This window comes from Prionailurus viverrinus, chromosome X, assembly GCF_022837055.1.
Source record: "Prionailurus viverrinus isolate Anna chromosome X, UM_Priviv_1.0, whole genome shotgun sequence".
NCBI classification, from domain to species: Eukaryota; Metazoa; Chordata; class Mammalia; order Carnivora; family Felidae; genus Prionailurus; species Prionailurus viverrinus.
Window position 1 is genome coordinate 9,089,856 of NC_062579.1, and position 19,934 is coordinate 9,109,789.

The 19,934-nt window shown below is 36.1% G+C and overlaps 1 protein-coding gene across 4 annotated transcripts in view; it reads right to left on the reverse strand.

Moving 5' to 3' along the window:
* Nucleotides 1–416: 416 nt before the first annotated feature.
* AP1S2 (adaptor related protein complex 1 subunit sigma 2) overlaps nucleotides 417–19,934 on the reverse strand; it is a 28,564-nt gene continuing 9,046 nt past the window's right edge. The window contains exons 3-6 of one of the 4 annotated variants that reach the window (XM_047843465.1): nucleotides 18,900–19,008; nucleotides 18,149–18,286; nucleotides 2,534–2,542; nucleotides 1,708–2,285 (exon numbers count right to left, since the gene is read on the reverse strand). In XM_047843465.1, the coding sequence (XP_047699421.1) occupies nucleotides 2,187–2,285; nucleotides 2,534–2,542; nucleotides 18,149–18,286; nucleotides 18,900–19,008 (355 nt within the window). In that variant the 3' untranslated portion in view covers nucleotides 1,708–2,186. The other 3 variants (XM_047843463.1, XM_047843464.1, XM_047843461.1) reach the window with 3 other exon arrangements.

Below are 19,934 nucleotides of genomic sequence, written 5' to 3' on the forward strand. Positions count from 1 at the left end.
GGCAGTAGTTTGCAAACATCAGTTCAGTTTGGCAAGTGTGCTAGCCTCTCCGGGGCTTGGGGGAATGGGGATCCGGCTGATGTGCAGTACCTTCGATTACCTGGAGTAATCAAGAGTTGCTCATTCAGAAAGAGTAGAAAAGTCAACTGCATCAAGGTTTTAAAAGCGGCATTTATTGATTGAAAATAAATGTGTGGATAGGCTCTCAGCATGGAATCCACATTATTTTTTAATGAGCTTGAAGTACATGAAGACTCCTTACATCTTCTACCGTTTATCTTGTGTGTGCTTTTAGCAACCACATTGAAACAGAGATGGATTTTTGACATTTGACTGAAAAAATGTAAAATTCTTTAAGCAGCTCCCCATAGTTGATAAACCTTTGCAAAGAGAAAGATAAAAACACACTACAATGGTATACGTTGAACATTTATTACAACCAATTGGTGATGTGGTAAGACAGTGCTAACATGGCCCGAATATGTATTGGTCACAATCACAACAAAGCTTAATCCAGCCCAGCAGAAACAAATGAAAGTATAAACCATGAAGACATGTTTACATACACAGAAGTATGTATAAAAGTGACATTGAAACAATTGTACAGCTTTAAAAAATATAGGGCCCACTAATGCCATTTTACCTCATTCGACTATCACTTTTATATGAAAGGTGGTGTCTGCTTTTAGAAGATTTCTGATAACTAGGCAGTGCCATGGAAGGGAATGAAGCTGCCCTAACGTTTGCAGCACTTGTAAGTGGAGGGAAGCTAAATAAATTTGGCTCTAACAAGCACCCCGGAAGGAATATTCGTGCTTTAAACAATGACTTAAGCAACACTCTGTGAAGAGAAGAAACATGTTTTCTGTAAGATGCTGTTATGAAGAATTCCAGGTTACGTCAATGTTTCCTTTTTTATTTGGGGGCATCAAAAACCATCTAAGTCACTACATGGTTATGACCACAAAAAAATCTGTCTCAGGAGTTGAATGTTCCTTGGCCTTAAAAATAACGTGCTCACTATTAGTCGCTCTCTGTTCCTCGTCCCAGGTCTGGAATGCCAGGGAAAGATTTTTTAGTGTAAAACACACCATTTCAATTTAGTCATTTGTGTATTCCCTTTAAGTATGTAGTTTCCAATGAGGGTCTTTGGTATAAATTTGGTTCTCTTTTTTAAAGTTTCAACATAAACAGTTAAATTTTAATTCATTTGATATGTATCAATTCCCTTTATCCTCAGATATACTGAAATCCCACACTAGTCTTTGGTTTCATATAACCAGGTTTCATATTATAATTTTTAACAGTTTCCTTTGCCAAAGACCGTAATTAATGAATGTAGATTGCCTAATTGTGTCATTCTCATAGATACATAATCAGATTGAGAGAAACAGATTTAAAAACTAAAATATCCAGAAAAGGTACCTTTCTTTTTCTGCATCATTCTAACTCATGTTTAAGTCCCTTATCACTTGATTAACCAAAGTTCCCTTTAAAAAAATTTTTTTTGTGTGTAGGCCTGAATGAAGCAGCTTAGCAAAACAGTAATACTGACAAGACGTCATCTTATACCATTAGCTAACATGGACATGAAGGCAGTGACCATCTACAGTGTGTGAAATGTCACAAGAAGTCATCAACAAGGGAGGTGAGTTATGTCAGTCCAATTTCTTCAAGAACACTACGTGGGGTTTCAGCTTCCTGTGGAGGGAAAATGTGAGACTCTGGTAAGCAGATCCGGGGAAGCTTGAGAGTGTGAAATTGACACGGAGGGATGTGCAAGTTTCAGAGAACAATGCAAGCAGTTCATTGGTTTGGGCACAGTCTAAAACTGAGAGCAGGCGGTTATTCAGGGTCGTGGACCCCAAAAGACCACAGAAGGGTATTTTCAGCATGCATTAAATACCCACTAATTACCTACCAATGTGCTGGGTACCATCGCTGTAACACAAAAAGCAGTCAAGCCCACTGGCAATTTAGGAAATCATTGCTACTGAATTAGCTACAGGAAAAGCAAGTTATCTTTGTGTTAAAATTCAAAACCTCCTCTAAATAAAAAGCAGGGAAAACCCCGAGTTCTTCTGAATCTTCACATAATGTTGTTTCCCATGGCCCCCCCCCCCCTTTTTTTTTTTTTGGTCATGTGTAGTCATAGAAATGTCTTACTCTGAGTTTTTACTCAGTTTTTAACTTAACTGTCCCCAGCAGCATGGCTTCAGAAACTCACCTTCCCAGACCTCTCCAAGGCAACCAATGGCTTTGGTGAGGCAACACAGAAAGAATACCTGGGGACAAAGGCACTTTTGTCCTATGTAACAATCAATATTCATTTTTAAATGTCAAAGGAAGACAAGACAAAGCAGGCATATCTAGAAAAAAATTACTTAATATTCCAAAGTGGCTGATTTTGCATATCACAAAATAGGACCAGGTCAGATTCAGGGGTTACTTGCAATAATTCTGTAATTAAAAGGCATACTAGAATTTAATGGAGAAAACGTAATTTTTAGTATCCAATAACAAATTAACTTACTTTTGCATCCTAATTATGGTACAGCACAAAACAAGGAAAAGAACAATATTAAACCACAAATCCATACGTTAGATTTAATTGCATGTAAAGCAGTACATGGAATAATCTTAAGTAAATTAAACGCTAGTCTGTTTCCGTATTTGGATAGTACTTACCTTCATATAGAGATTTGAGGGAGAGAAGGCTTAGTGCCCGACTTCTAGAAAGTGCTCAAAAAAATGTCAACCGATAACATCACACAACTGAGACCTAACTGAAGGTATTTAGCATTTAGTACTAAATAAAGTACTATAAATCAACTCTGCATATAAAGTTTTTATGGTAACCTTTTAGTAGGTGTGTTTACTAATGAAAAATGGGTAAAAAATCAGCTTTGGTTAAAGAAAAAAATTCTGAAGTATTCTTGCCCTCGCCACCCCTCCCCCCAACGAAACCTCAGCTTAACCAGGCTACACATCAAAATATATATGGTGGATAAGCAAACAAGTTAAACAGCGCCACAAGATTACAACTCGCTGGAGGACATTCTACAACATAGGTGACTCAGTTTTAAAAAAATGGCAAGGAAAAAAAGCAGACGAGTTGTTAAAGATGAAAAGACTTAAAAGACATCAACCAGATACAACGTGAGCCTTGTTGGAAATCTGGTTCTAACCAAGTATAGAAATGCATTTTCAACAATTAGGAGAAATTGAACCAGGAACAAGTATTAGGAATTACTGTCAATTTTGGGGGCGGGGGGAGGACTGTGGTACTTCTTTCTCCTGGTGATACATATTGAAGGATTAAAGATGAAATAAGAGGCCTAGGGCTTGCTCTAAAATACTGAGGCAAAAATGGGGGTGGGGGGAAATGGATGACGAAACAGGCATAGTACTAAGAGTACTGAGCTGGTGGTTGCTGAAGCTGAGTGATGTGCACACAAAGGTTCTCTTTTATTTGCAGGTCTCAGAGTTTTCACGATACAGTTTAAAGAAAGTCTAATGGAAAGATGCAACAGTCCCAAGAATCATGTAAGCCAGTCTCTTTCCCTTCTCATGTTTAGCCTCAGACATTACATATACTGTACTGACATCTGAATCACATATATCTTAAATAAAGGAAACAATTTAAAAACAATCGTTTCCATTTAGGCCTTGAACCTGTAACCAGTCCATTTACATGCGGACTTTGTTACCATATGGTAACTCTATTTTCCTTAGGATTTTCTTAACATTTTTTCCTCTAGCTTACTTTACTGTAATATGGTATATAATACATATACAAATGAGGTGTTAACTGAATGTTCAGGTTGTCGGTAAGGCTTCCAGTCCACAGTTGGCTGTTAAGTTTCTGGGGGAGTCAAAAGGTGTATGTGAATTTTCAATTGCCTGGGAGGGTTGGCACTCCTAACCCACTCATTGTTCAAAGGTCAACTGTAATGTTAAATTGTCTTTAAAAACACCATACAGCCTTTAATGCATTTATTAAAAGATGCCTACATTGAATTCCATGCAGGTAACATTCTTCACTTATCCATGTAAGAATGACTCCCATTCTATTCCCCGGAGCTGGTCAGACTTCCCCTATGTCCTTACTGCCTGTAATCCTATATGGCATTTCCTGAAGAGAACCATGTTACGTGTCCCATATGCATTATTTAAAATATATGTCCTTTCCAAAAGGCCTACTTAAAAGCAATCAGTTACATATTTGATTCCTTGAGACTTGTACTATTTGTACATTAGTTTTTTTTTTTTTTTTTTTACAAATTGTGTTCATAATATAATATGTAATTTTGCCATGTTCACACTGAAATTGTAGCTCAAAATTACCTAGAAAAACTATTCTCTAAAGTAATCAAATTCATAGAAACAAAGTAGAATGGTGGTTACCAAGGGCTGAGGGGAGGGATGGGGAGTTGTTTAATGGCTACAGTTTCAGTATGACAGGATGAAAAATTTCTGGACATCAGCTGCACAACGTGAATATACTTAACAGTCCTGAACTGTACATTGAACAGAATTTGCCAGCTTAACCATTTTTATGTTTTTTAAATATGTTTAATAAAATTACCTGGAAAAACTAAAGTGTAAAATATATTTGTCAAAAGGGATGGAGAAGAAAAAAGTCATTCACATGAGACAAAGTACATGCAATACTTTTATTTTAGACGTGCAAGAAAAGCGATTTCAGAATCTACTAATTTAAAGCAAGCAGCTGTATACAAATAACAAAAGAAGCAACATCTTGTTACAGCTCAGCACACAGCATCCAAAGCAAACAGGCATGAGACAATGCATATTCAGCATTAAAACCAGATGAATAACATATTGCAGGGTTGGGGGAGGGGCAGAGGACAAAAATGGAAATGAAAGACCAGTGTCTCCCAGTGCTTTCAAGGTATAATGCTAAGTTTCCCATTTGATAGCCCATCCAGGTGCTTCAAATGTCATGCAGTACAGCGAGAATGGAAAGAACTGGTCTGCATACCTGCCTAATAGACACTCTCATAGGTCGTCTTTCAGTGGTAAACCTGTTTGAGCATCTTTTGAATTGGTTTAATGATAGCTTACTTAATCAGGCTTTAAACTCTCTACATATAAGCAATGAATTATTGGATACTTTTCCTTTTATAATAAGTTGCACGTTTTAAAACTATACACCGTAATCAATATTAAGTCTTAATATTTAGAATATAAAACTATAGTTAACAAATCATTAAGTATTTAAATGAAGACTTAATCTATTATAAAACCATCACTAGTAAAATACTAGTATTTAAACTGTATTAGGATTTTAACTATATAAACAAACTCAGTATTAACATTTTGAAAAGGTTATTTCCTATTAAACAACAGATACTGTAGAAGAGACTTCTAACACAGTTTTCTGATCATTCTTAAAGGAACTGTTCAATATTGTGTGGCACAAATGTGATCCAATATACATGGCATTACAAACTTAGGAACTGTGAATGTTTCACCCTTAAATATTGTGTAATAGTACAGATTTTACTTTCTTGAATTATTTCCAAATATACTTTTATGTGATACGTTAGAATACATTAGCTCACAGAGAGCTGTAATACAGTCACACTAAATAGAATTTCTTTTCTCCCCCAACATCTGAAGACCAAGTCACACTGTATGTTACGACACTGTTTATTCTGCTGTAGCACTTCTGCTATATGCTCTTTGGTAAAAACTTTAACGATTGCTAACGTTTCCTCTTACAAGATGAATCATGTACGTGTTTAAGGTGAAATACTACTCAAAACATTCATAGGCCATATTTCAAGAAGAAATTAAACCAGTTGAGAGCAGGAATAAACTATATCAAGATCATATATAGAATGAAAATCAAACAGAGAAATGACAGGAAAAAAAAATTACAATGGTGAAGGTATTGATTCTGAAATGATTATACAAGATAATCAGTCACCAAGCTGAGGGCATTTTCTTTCATAAGTATATCAGCTCTCTATTTCCTCTGTGCAATTCTGCATACACGATGAGTAGTCATTTAGTACACAGGGACATTAAAATATTCATGACGTGGCTACAAAAGAAATGCATATATTCTTATACAGTATACAAACTGAGAGACACAATCAGATTTCTAGAATGTTTGCTGCACAGTAAAGAAAATGGAAACTTAAATTTTTGTTTTTGTTCTTTGGTCTATGGCTGAATATTTAGCTTATAAACAGTGCTAAAGGAGTTCAGATTCCTCTTTTAAAAACCTCACATAATGATAATCAAAATGATCTATGTCCTACAAAATCCAAAAGCACTGTATTTACTAACAGGCTGAAAAGATTTTCAGTGTAAAGTCATCTGGTCAGTACTGAGTTAACTGAAAGTTCAATTAGAACACTACCTCCCACCAGTCTTCAAGTATGTCAGGATTTTATTACACAAAGTAAAGGAATTTAATCCGTTAATGAAAATCGTTACATCCTAAGGTGACCATAAACTCTTTTACAGATCCTAAAGGAAAATCTTTCCCAAGAAGTAGTGGAAAAGCAGTCACCCATTTGGTATTTTAAGTAGCAATGGAGGTTTTTAATGGTTCACTTAGCTTTAAAAAAAACAGAACAAAAAGAAAACAAAAAACAACAACAAAAACTCCAAAGACAATGCCTTTAAGACTGAGGATATTACTTTTTAAATAATCCTCAAGATAGATTATAAAGAAATCTCCAAAAAGATGTCAACTGTCTATGCCTACAAATTTATGTAAATAGAAGAAGTTTCTCATGTCAACGAGGTAACCTGAGGAGAGGTTTTAAACTGAGCCTAGAGTGTCCAGAGATGGATTTCTAGGGACTCCACAAACCCCTTAAAACTAGAGGCAAAATTCTGTGCAGATTTTCCTGAGAAGAGGGCCCAGGGCTCTTTAGACTCTCAAAGGGATTTTACCCCTGCCAAAAGGCTTGTGATTCAAAATTTAAAATTGCTCATTTGAGTGCTTCTAAAATATCCTCATTTTAATATTAAATTCGGCATTTTGAAATGTTAGGCTACAAAGTCATGTAAACTGTTCAAATATGTGACAGATCTCTCATACGAGAACCATTAAATATAAAAGTATCTGAGAAGCACCAGTTAAATTTTAATCCTCAGATAATTCTTAAACACTTTCAAGAGACAGTTGTGCCTTCTTCCTCACTCAATACAGTGGAATGAACCAGCAAGTTAAAATAATGTAATAAACCCCAAATGCTTCATGTTCTTATGGAAGCTCTCATTTGCATAGGGGAATTCCATTTCTGTTATCAGTGACATTAGCGCTTCACAGTATTTACTAATACTTTTTTGTCAAAGAACCTCTGAACCTATTTCAATAGTCTGTGTAAAAAAAAAAAAAAATTCTAAGTCCCAACGATGAATGACTAGCAGAGTAAAATTCCCTATGAAAATAGCAGTTAAACGAAGTATTGGGACTATCCCTTAAGATTTAATGGAATCAGACTTATCAGGTAATACTAAAATATAAATAACAAACTTGACAAAAACCAAACTGAATTCATAGGTCCTACTACATTTTGATGCGTGTCAGAACTCCAGCACGTATTCTAGTACGCTCTCTTACACCCAATGAAACTCTTGCTGTGATACATATTCTCTGTTTTCTGGAGAGAGAACAAGAAAAGTTTAAGTCTGTCAACCTTTCACCTAAATAGCAGTTCTTTGAACCTTTATATTATAGCTTTAAATCTTTTTGTTTTCTCTTAATTCTATACACACTGTGCAAAAACCAACCATGGAGAGCTTATGCCCATTGAAAGAAAAGAGAAAGGTAGTGTCCCAAGTAGGGCTGAGCACACCAGCAGTCCTCCCCAGAAGAGACTTACTATGGAAGAAAACAAACGGCTCTCAAACATGACTGCCCGGCATGTCTGACAGACCTTTTACTACACTTCGTAAAGGAAAGGGGAGATGCTAAACCAAACTATTCCTCACAGCCAATGATCCATATTAAGTATACTTAAACAAGAAATTAGCATCCATCAAGTGTGAAGAATATTCTTCACAGGGAAAAATATTCTTTCAGAAACCCTAAAATGCACACAAATAATGTATCCTTTTACCACTTTTAAGTTACCGTAACATGTTTCAATAATTTCTCAGTTGAGACAGTCTGAAAAAGCTGTGCTATAAATGCCTTAGTGACCACTTAACATTTAAGGTTAATTTTAAGCTGAATGACAGATATGCCCACATTAGCCAAATGATTTTTCTCTCTAATATCCAAAGAAAATATGACAGTGGATTAAATATAACTCTAGTATTCTGGGCCCTCACACTATCAGTACATCTAATGAGTCATGGAATAATTATTTACTTAAGGATTGGGGAGGGTGAGAGTCAAGCGTGTCATAATGCACAAGCGGTCCTGTGCAGAACCAGAACTACTATCTTTTTCCACTACCCAGGCAAGGTGAGTTTCTTAATACACTAAAACATCAGCGATTTCAAATACAGGGGAATAGAGGCCAGAATGAAAACAAACATTTTTTTTAATACAGTTGTTTTATTACACAAATACCGCAAATTGCCCTTAGTACCAATTCTCTGGAGACCTGTTCTCTGATTAGAGATTAGACATTATTTTCAACCTGAAATGGGCCTACAGTCCTGGGCAATCCTTTTACTCCTCACTCATTTACTCCCCAGTTAAGTCTATTCCAAACCCTCAACATTTCCCTCAGGTTATCTATGTCTCCTCTTTCTCCTCCGTCCCTAGCAGCTCTTCTCTAGACTAGTTTCTCAAAGAAAATGACAACTTTCTCAATTTCGCTCATCCAGCTGATGAGGAAAAAACAAACTACAGCTTTACTCAGTTATCTCCTCCTAACAGGAGGAAGATGTGTCTTGCCTAAGACCAATGCTTTTGATTCCATTCCCATTCACCCTGCCAATATACTTTCCCCTTTAGTCTATCGCTGTCTGCATTTGCTCCTTCTCCTTAGTGTACATGCATGTATGTTCAACTTTCCTCCATACTAAGAGTAACTTTCTTCTCAACCCCCTACAAAAAGAACCAGAGGTAGCGGGAAGTGGAGGTTAACAAACACAGCAGAGAGAGGAATTAAGTTACACCTGTTCTTAAAACTGCCTACATTGCTAAGACAAACTCCATCACCTTCGAAATTCCCAGAAAGTCACCACACTAGGCCGAAAACTCATAACAATCTGGGAAACTGTAATGAAATCTGGTAAGCTAGCACTTATCTGAAGACTTAAGTCTTGTTGAGATGAGTGCTTAAGTTAACTACTGGTATTGGATCCAAAACGGAAAACCTAGTCTCCCGATTTTCTAGTACACAAAGAGAAAATAGTTTACATTTAATGAAAAATACAAGTAACTATAATTTGAAGTTACTGCTTTATTCGTTTTTCTTGTAGAGGGGCTTCACTTATTCCTTGTACTAAAAGTAGTATCCTCTGTCCTTCATGTTCTAGAATACAAAGGTCCAGGGGCGCCTGGGTGGCTCAGTCGGCTGAGCATCCGACTTCGGCTCAGGTCATGACCTCGCCGTTCGAGCGTCATGTAGGGCTCTGTGCTGACAGCTCAGAGTCTGGAGCCTGTTTCAGATTCTGTGTCTCCCTCTCTTTCTGCCCCTCCCCCACTCACACTCTGTCTCTCTCTCTCTCTCTCTCTCTCAAAAAAAACATTAGAATATAATGGTCCTTTTTACTGCCCCTCACTGTATTCTGTGGCAGAATTCCTACTCTCAACTCTGGAACCCTATTCCTTGTGCTTAAAGACCAAAGGGCCAGAGAAGATCCAAATTCACGAAGATCTATGTTTAGCAATGAATAGAAAGAGAAGAATTAAAAGCCCTTATAAGGTACCTTTTATGACACAGCTCATAATGTCAGTCGTATTCCATCAGCAATTGTGAGGCACTAGTAAAGTCAGAAAGTTTTCTGACATTAAGTTAGCAACAATTGGCAAGAGCAATATGGTTGTTCCAGATAGTTAGGGTCTAAAATGGCCAAGAGCATACAAATGCCTCACTTTACATGCTGGAACTTTCTTTTTAGCGAATTCTACCTGATTTTACCTAATGGAATAACACAATGTGTACTCTCCCATTCACACAACATCATTTTGTCATTTAAAAAACTTGTAAATTAAAAATATATTTCTACTTCTAGTACATGTTTGTTTTACAGTTCTAGAAAAGGGAGGGGGACCTCAAACATTTTCACAGGTAATGCTGATAAGTTAATGTCCCACTCCTAGATCTTTCCTCACTTGATATACTGTGAGTATCTTTCCTTATCATTACATAGAAATCAATCTCATTGCTTTTACAACCAGGTTAACAGTTCCATGTATGTAGGTAGCATAATTTTCTTAACCTATTTCCCACTGATTAACATTTGGGTAAGTTCCAATGGCTTAATATTACACTGAGTCTTAGTGTATTTGTATATTTCTTTTGGACACAATTCCTTGAAATTTAACTGATGGGTCAAAAGGTGTACACATTTAACTGTTAACAGCACCAAACTCATGCTCCAAAATGGACTACAAAGTTTAAGTGGTCATAAGCAGCAGACAAGAGGGTTGCTCATCCATGCCAATCCAAAAACCAAAAGAAGTTATCATTCATATTTTAATTTACATTCCCTTACATAAAAGGGCCATTTGTTTTTTTCTCTCATCTGTGAATTATTTTCTTTCATCTGTGAATTATTTATTTATATCTACTGTTGTCTTTTTCTATTGTGCTGATCTATTTCTATTCCACGTCTCAAAAGTTTGTCTTAAAAATGATAGGGATAACTACCATCTTGTAAACCCTGCTCTAAAACCTATTAGTTATAAAATACTAAGGACAAATTACTTTCTCTGGCAGTTAATTATACTTTTCAAATTAAAAAAAACCAGACTAATTAGCATATATCACTTTAGACTTGAAATAGTTTTAAGCATACTTTAGGGTAACTGTATTGTATTTGCCTTGGTCTTCCATTTGGATCAGGACTTGAAATGCTTTAAATTTGATCAGGGTTTTCAAAACATAAAAGATTTCCTTGAATCACTGAATTTCAAATATTCAAACTCTCTATCTTTGCTAAGTAAGTTCTTGAAGGCTAGTAAGGTACAGAAGAACAACAACAAAAAAGTCTGCATGTACAATAAAAGCCTGTATTTGCAAATTCTGATCATTTAAATTATTCCTCCTATAAAAAAAAATGATCAAATCCCTAAAGTGAATGGGGAAAACAGCAGAAAATTAAAAAAATATTCTAACTGCCTGCAGGGTATACTCAATTCTGTTTCCATGTAAAAACTCAATTACCTTAACAGACATCAACAGATTTGGTTATTGTTCAGGAAACGAAATTATATAGTGACAACCCACAAGCTTTGCTGTGGGTTAGGTGTTGAAGTCAACCACAGATTATCTCCCCAGGCACTGGTTATCAAGTAAGGGTGATTTCATTGACTCACAGAGGTGATTTTTATAGCCATTTACATATTCTTATTAAGCACATTTGTCCTTCTTTTACTGTCCTTAGGGTTTTTTTTTCCCCTCCTGCTTTTGATTCATTGCAGCCAATCATTTATACTCTGGACTATATATTATATTGAAAAGATATAGTGGTCTGTAAAATGTAAATGGAATCTTTGTATATATATCCTATTGTGTTAAACTAAAGGTTCTTAAGCAGGGCACTCCTGATACTTGAGGCTGGATAAATTCCTTATTCTAGGAGGGCTGTCCTGGGCACTGTTGGACGCTTAGCAGCATCCTTGGTCTTTACCTACTAGATGCCAGTAGCACTCCACTGCCTGTTGTGACAATCAAAAATATGTCTAGGCATTGTTTAATGTTCCATGAGGAGGCATAATTGCCCCACTCCCCATCCCAGTTGAGAACCACTGAGTTAATCTAATCGTCCCTGGTTGATGGGTAAATTATGTTTTAGTGTGCGTACCTGTATTTGCTCATTCTTCTATAATGGACATTTTTATTTTAAAAAAAAGGCAATAGAGGAAACAATAAAAGAAAATGTAAAAGAATGTGTCAGTAGGGGGGGAAAAACCCTCAAACCTTGAAATTTTTCAGAAAGTACTTTTTAAAGAAAAAAAATCACCACCAACGGCTAGGAATATGCTCTTTGCAGGTGCCAGTCTTAGGCCTCATGCAATCAATTTAGTAGATCAGGATCAGCATCGAAGAAAATAGAAGAGAAAATGTGAGATTGTAACACAAGAAATAAAAGTATTATTTAACAAAATATTTTTTCAGTTTATGTGCGTGTAACTACTGTGATATAAAAATGTATTTTACTGTGGGTTCTTGTCAAATATCTTTGAAAATCAGATTTACAGCTACTGATTTTAAGTTACTCCAACTTTTCATTATTACAAATAGCCCAGAGTAGCAAGAGCAGGCTCAAAATGAGTTAAAATGAAACTCATTTAACTCATAAAAATAAAAGGGGGGGGGGGGGAATCCTCAAATTCTGAAAAGCAGGCAAATACAGAGCTCAAAAAACACATCTAGAACAAAATGATTAGAACCTGAAAACCAGTGATCAAGGACATTGGCCAAATTGTTTCTTATAAAGCGTAAAATGAAAGACAAGATTTGTTCTGCCTTTTGTTTTTTCTACATCTGCCTTTCTGTATTTTCCATTTCAAGCATTAATGTAACCAAACCTTACTTATCTAGTTTGTTCTAGCAGACCCCAATCAAGTTTACCTATAAAAAATTACAATATGGGGGCTCCTGGGTGGCTCAGTCAGTTAAGCGTCTAACTCCCAATTTGGGCTCAGGTGATGATCTCATGGTTTGTTGGTTTGAGCCCCATGGAGCCTGCGTGGGATTCTTTCTCTCCGTCCCTCTCTCTGGTCCTCCCCTGCTCTCGCTCTCTCTCAAAATAAATACACTTAAAAAAATTAAAATACGCTGGCCTTGTTAACTTTTAACCCAATTTAAAAGAAAAAGGGTTAGGCTTAAAGGCTTTAACAAACAATGGAAATCACAAAGGAATCAAAGGAGTTTGTCTTATTAAACCAAATCCTAAGAGGATTTATATCAAAACACTTTTTGCTGTTAAAGGATATTGTAAATATTTGAACATATCTAGCTATTGTAAAACAATGTACAATATTCTTGAGTTTGAGTAGCATGCCCAAACATTCTTAATTAACAAGATTTTAATTTAACACCCCCCCCCAACTTTATACTAAAAGGCATGTTATTAAATACTCCAAGTACTTATTTACTTAAAAATAATTTTAGGTTACAAAAGATTCATTTTTAAAAATCACTTTTTCTAAGATTCTTACCTTTCCATTTTTATGCAGTCCAACAGATTTATTATTACTTCCACAAAGATGTTGCATAGTACTAAGATATATCATGCAGCCCCAGCACTAAAACAAATCAATTTTAGCAGCGCTAATTCTCCACAGAGCACCACTTTCTAGCTGAGGCAGATTAACAACTGCAAATCCGAGTGAATCTATTCATAAAGTGGATCATCTCGACGTAGAAGCAAATTCATAAGTGTAATGCTTGCTTTTGGTACCTCACTTATTTTTCATTTCTCAGATTACTTTGTGAGAAACAATACCAACAGCAAACAAAGCTCAAAAGGAAAACCCCCACAAATTTCAAAATGATGCTGTTAGTATAAAAAAGAAAGGCTGACACATCTCAAAGCGCTGATCAACACCATCATGCATCTACCGCTGAGGTTAAAGCCCGACGCCCGGTATTTAACTATTTGATCTTCACGGATCAGGCAAGGACTTGAAATCATCTCACGTGCAACAGTCTTTGCATAACACCCCACTTTATCCATGCCACAAAGATGGTAAATTTAGTAGTTACCAAGAAATAAGTTGGGGGTCAAAGGGACTAAAGCCTTAGACTGCTCTTTATCATAAGATATCCTCAGACAAACCTCCCCATTCTTCATTCTGGCTCTATAAAATTAAGGAGCAGAGAAAAACTGGTAAGTGCCTGACTTTACAAAGAAAATCCACTCTACATTTCCTTGGTCATTACATGTATGTTTATAAATCAACTGTACCACTCCCCCAGGTCCTCCCCCACAAAAAGCTAGCTTAAAATAGGCACTTAATTGGTGGTGTGGGTGGGGAGGTGGAATGTTCCAAGTATTGCAAAGAATGTCAGTAATCTCAGCATGTTGCACTTTAGTAATTTAAGAATCAAGTACCAGTGGCATGTTAAGAAAACGTGTTAAATTCCAACAGACATTAAAAATTGGATATTAGACCAATTTTTCTGGGCTTTACCCCCAAATCTATGTATTCACAGAACCAAATACCAAAAGGAATACACATACAGTTCAGTCTAGAAATGTCAAAACTTAACCACTATTTACCAAGTAATTAAGTAAAATAAAAAAGATCTTTATTATTTGATCACAGTGTCTGATATTGTAGCAATTATTCAAATACCCATTGATGTTATGTTCTCATTACTGATTATAATATGCTAATAGAACAGCTACCGTATCCACTGACTGTCTGTCCTGTTGGTCTATAAAACGAAGGACTACCTGAACAAACTATGTGACATATATACAAATCAGGTAAAAGAGAAATTTTTCTGAAGAAAAACATTCTTAAGGATAGAAATGTATATTTCACAGATTTTAAAAGGTCTAAAATCAAAATTATTTTGCGATTTCCCATGTAACATCAAGCCAACAAATATTTGCATTATAAATTTAAAGGCATCTTTGGTGTCTAGAAATAGTCAATTCAAGTAAAAGACCTGACACCAAATAGAAAAGTCACAATACATAGAAAAGTAATTAATTAGGCCCTCCACAAATTTAAACTTGCATTTAGATGAGTGTCTTTACAGCCATATTTACAATGTTGGAAGCAAAATCATTTCATGACATAGGCTAAATGAATACTATATCCCAAATTTTAAGACCAAAAGAGCTACTATAAATCCAGGAGTTTAGATAAATCCGAGAAGAAATGATTTAAACAATTATTATTTATGCATCCAACTGAAAAATACCAACTACTGATAATGTGGACAATGAAAATCTTCAGTATAAAAGGTAAAAAATGGTATCTTAGAAAATCTATTCTGTTCCATACAGAAAAACCTCCAGAATGATTAATCTCTTTATTCCTGAAAAACACAGAAGTTGGTACCTAAAACAGAAGGTTTAAAATACACATACCAAGACAATACACAAAGGGGGGCGTGGGGAGGGTGACGGGGGAAGGGAGAGAGATGGACAGAGCTCAGTGGTTAAGATTTCACACAGCTCTGAAGTCTAGCAGATCTGGGTTTGGAATGCTAGGACCAGTTGCTGGAACCTCACTGAGCCTCTCCTTTGTCATCTGTTAAAAAGGTACTCATGATCTTTCTCAGGGCATGTTGACGATTAGCACAGGATGCTTCACAAATACATACTCAGTAAGCATTAGCTCTCATCATAGTTCTTTTTTTTTTTTTTTAATTTCATAGTTCTTTTTTGTTGTCATAGTGTCCAGACCTGATCTCATGACTGACTATATGTAATATGCTAAGAGAAAACCTACTTTATCACCTGATGGTCTGCCCTGTTTGCCTGTTAAAGGACTACCTAAACAAACCAAAACATGTTTATATAAATTGGGTAAAAGGGAAATTTTTAGCAAATTTAGAAATTTTAGAAACTTAGCAGTCTGTGAAATGCTTTTTCTCATCTTATTCCACTGTCTATTTTATGAACATAATATTCAAATACTCTCCTAGCGATGTAAACATGTATCATGTATCAACATATAAATGAATCTATTTTAGGAAACAATCATCTTGTCATCCCTGGATTTGTGACAGTATGTTGGCAAATAAGCTAAATGAGTAACAGGTTAACCTGAACAGAATCATCTGAAGCCTTACTGCCACAAAGAGACTTTAGCTTGGCTTCATAAAAGCCTTAATCTGCAATGTATTATAACTCACTCTAAATTCAGAACAGACTAGCCACATTCTGCCTCCTCAAGAACTGAATGGTTTATTCAGACACCAAATAGAAACTGTCTTAATGTACTATCACTTTGGTTTATGTACAAAATGACATTAAGGTCACAGATAAGAAACTGGGCAAAAGTTCTCTTCTAAAGGTAAGAAACTGTAATTAATAGCAGTCAAAAAAAATTTTTTTAAACTAGGGTGAGACAGGGTAAGGAAAATCTTACATGGAACCATAGACATCCCATGCTTCTCTCTACTCCTTTCTACTAAAGATAAAAAAAATACTGCTTCAAAAAGGGAGGTATTATTTACTATTAAAATACTTTAATAGGGGAGATACACACACACACACACACACACACACACACACACACACACACACACACTTACAAATAAATATGGACTTGTACTAACGTTTTTATCCCCGATACATCAAATACTCAACACATGCTATAAAGTAAACTTAGTACATTTGCCGTATTTACAAAGTCAATAGCAAGTTCCCAGTAGTTTAAACAACAGTCCAGACACAGGAGAGATCAGTACCCTAAACACTACTCTCCAGAAAAAAATATATTAAAAGGTGAACTTCAAGAACTTTAAAATGTTTTAAGGCAGGTGGAATTAATCAAGAAATGATGAAGAACCTGGAGGAAATACCAGGATCTGACATAATATAGCTCCATAATAACAAAATATAAAAGTGAACAAGGGAAGAGACAAATATGAAAAATTCATAGTTCCTGATTCTGCTTTTAACCGAATTTTTAGAAAAGTCTGATTAGTAAACAGCAAAATAAGGAGGTGCTAACTTTAAAACCACATATGAGCTTGCGGTCAGAATATCAGAAGTTAAAAAAGAATCTCCCCAGTGACATGTCTGCAATCAATGAATAAAGCACCGCGGCGAGCTGTACGCACTCAGGAAAGGCGCCGTGCCCCTTTCACTACTGACAGCGGATGGCATCAGGGCTGCCAACCAAAGATTCCACTGGTGCAGGCATCTTAACCACTGTTTTGGTACCTCGAGATCATTACACGCACAATGTGTTGTCTCATGTTTAACAGGTGTATGTTCTGGATGATATCGTCCCAACTTTGAGCAATCCTCACAACTGACCCAGTCAGTGACTGATGCAGAGCCATTATTGAGGCCCTTCCTCCCACAGGGGCCCACTAGAAATTATAATGGACAAAAAGAGATTTACTCTTCTTAGTTCACATTTCTATTGTAGCAGAAATGCTAAAAAACTGGATTTAAAGCCTTCTTTCATAGTAAAAAAGGCAATTATCTTAATGAAAACATACATTTTTTATATTCACTACTCCTTTCTATTTGATTAAAACCACAATTACTGCTAAAGCATAATTCAACTTGGTATCTGAATTAAGGTATCCTTAAGTTTTTTGAAAAAGGTGGCCCTATCTGTGAAACTTTAAACTTCGGAAATTGAAGGTCCAGAAACAACAAATACACAGTTAACCCAGGACAACTATGGAAACTGGAAAGGGAAGATGGTTTATAAATGGCTCTCGTGATAGATATCAAGGCAAAATAAGAACACAGTCATTTGACAGAACACGGTTTGTTATTTAAAAAGAGCCAAGAGAAGGCCAACTACCTTTTAGTTAGTCTTGCTAACATAAAACTACAGACGTCTACAAAAAGTGTAATTATAACACTGTCATTTGCTTGGCTACATTTGCACTTAATGGACATGAGGTGAAAATATGAACCAATCTGGGATGAAAACGCCACAGTCTCACAGTCAACTGATGGAGAACAGGGGTTACCGTAAGTAAGTAATTCACAACAACGGATGGAGAGTTCTCAAATTCCTGTTATCTTGATGAATCTTTTCCCTTCTTAGTCTGTCCTCTAAAGGTTCAGACTCTCGTGTTTTAGGGTCCAAAAATGGGCCATCATTATGACAGACCATCTCCAAAGTAAACAATCCATCCACAGATAACTGAGTTGATGAGATGGACACATATTCCCATCAAGAAACTGTACATGGACACTACATGCCAAGCATGCTTCAGAGTAATTTCTGAGAGTCTACGAATGAGGGAGCACAACTGAGACTTCCCTGGCAAGAGCAAAACATGCTACTGCCCAGTGAAGAGAACTCTGATTAGCTTACCTCCTGCAGTAGATCAGCCTGCTCAATTGCTTTAAGGACATTTTTCTTGGATGTTTCCTGAACTTCCCCTCCCAAAAGAAACTCATCCAAAATAAAATAAGCCTTCTCAAAATTAAAGATGATATCAAGTTCACACACCTGAAAAGCAAGGAAAACAATGGTATAAAACTGAAAAAAAGCAAAAGGTACTTACCCACTATCAGGTAGTGAATAAAATCTGATCAGAGCAAATCCATCTTAATTCTTTCTAAAAATGGCAATCTTGCTAACTAAGCATCATCAATTTAGCATATTTCTCAAATCTCAAGTACTTGGAAACACAATGCCTACAAGCTAAGTAAGAAAGACCTGATTCTGGAAGCTCCCAACATGGGCAACTTAATAATTTTCTAGTCACAAAAACTGATCTTTTTAAATACGTATTTCCCGGATAATGTGATCGTAACTGCTTACCAAATCTAAATTCTATATTAAGCACTTCCAGAATGTTAATCTCTGCAGTTGAACTCCTTTCTGTTTCACTATTTTAAACCTTATTCTCACGACCGTCATTAAATGAGGCAGCGGGGTCAAGCACTGCGGCAGTTAAGTGGCTGTGCACGCTGGCAAGAGTCAGAGTCAGCCCTTCCCTCTCCTGCAGTTACTTTCAAAGAGTCAGAATCCCCAAGACAATCAAATAATAAACTTGTTACAGAAAAGATTAAAAAAAGATACTATGGCATTCAATTTTCTAAAACAAAATACTACTCACACTGCCAAAATACTTGTCAAGTAATTCCACATAACGATGAATTATTTCCAGGGTAATTAGCTCATTGTCCTGATCCTCGATAGCACAGCAAAAATACAGACTAGCATATCTGTAACAAAAGCAAATGTGGAAAAAATTTTACTCTATAATCATGTTTTCTAAATATATTTTCATATCCTATTGTGAAAGACCCCATACTTAAACAATTCATTTTCCCTTTTACAACAGTGTAGATTATTTTCCTCCCGGAGTACAAAAGTAATGAATGCATATAGAGAAAGTTTGAAAGGTACAGGCAAGAAAAAAAAAATCACTCAAATCACACCATCTAGAAAGAGAAACTTATTCTGCTCTTCTTCCTTTCAGGCTCCTTTCTAAGAATATTCATAGAAATACATATAATATTCTAAAACATAGCTGGACCCAGTTACAAAACACATTGAATGAAATACAACGGCCCTCAATTGTATGAAATACGATCTTGTGTTTACTTAACTAAAACAAAATGCACTGTGATTAATGCAAACTACAAGTAAACAGGGAAGAAGATAAACTTTCCGACTAAAGGACTTATTGAAGATATTGTCAATGTGAAGCCAACGTCCCAAAATGTTTTACTGGAGCGTCAATATGCACAAAGAGAACACAAATCATGTATGTACAGCTTAAGGAGTTTTCAAAGTGAACCCACCTGTGTATCAGCACCCTGATCAAGAAACAGATTATCGAACTCCTGAATCCCCTCCCCTAGCCTCTCCAGTTCACCACCTGCCACCCCAAAGGGTAACTACTATCTTGACTTCTAATAGCATAAAATTGTTTTTTAAGTATTTTTTTTTAATTTTTTTTTCCACTTTTTTTTATTTATTTTTGGGACAGAGAGAGACAGAGCATGAACGGGGGAGGGGCAGAGAGAGAGGGAGACACAGAATCGGAAACAGGCTCCAGGCTCCGAGCCATCAGCCCATAGCCTGACGTGGGGCTCGAACTCACGGACCGCGAGATCGTGACCTGGCTGAAGTCGGACGCTTAACC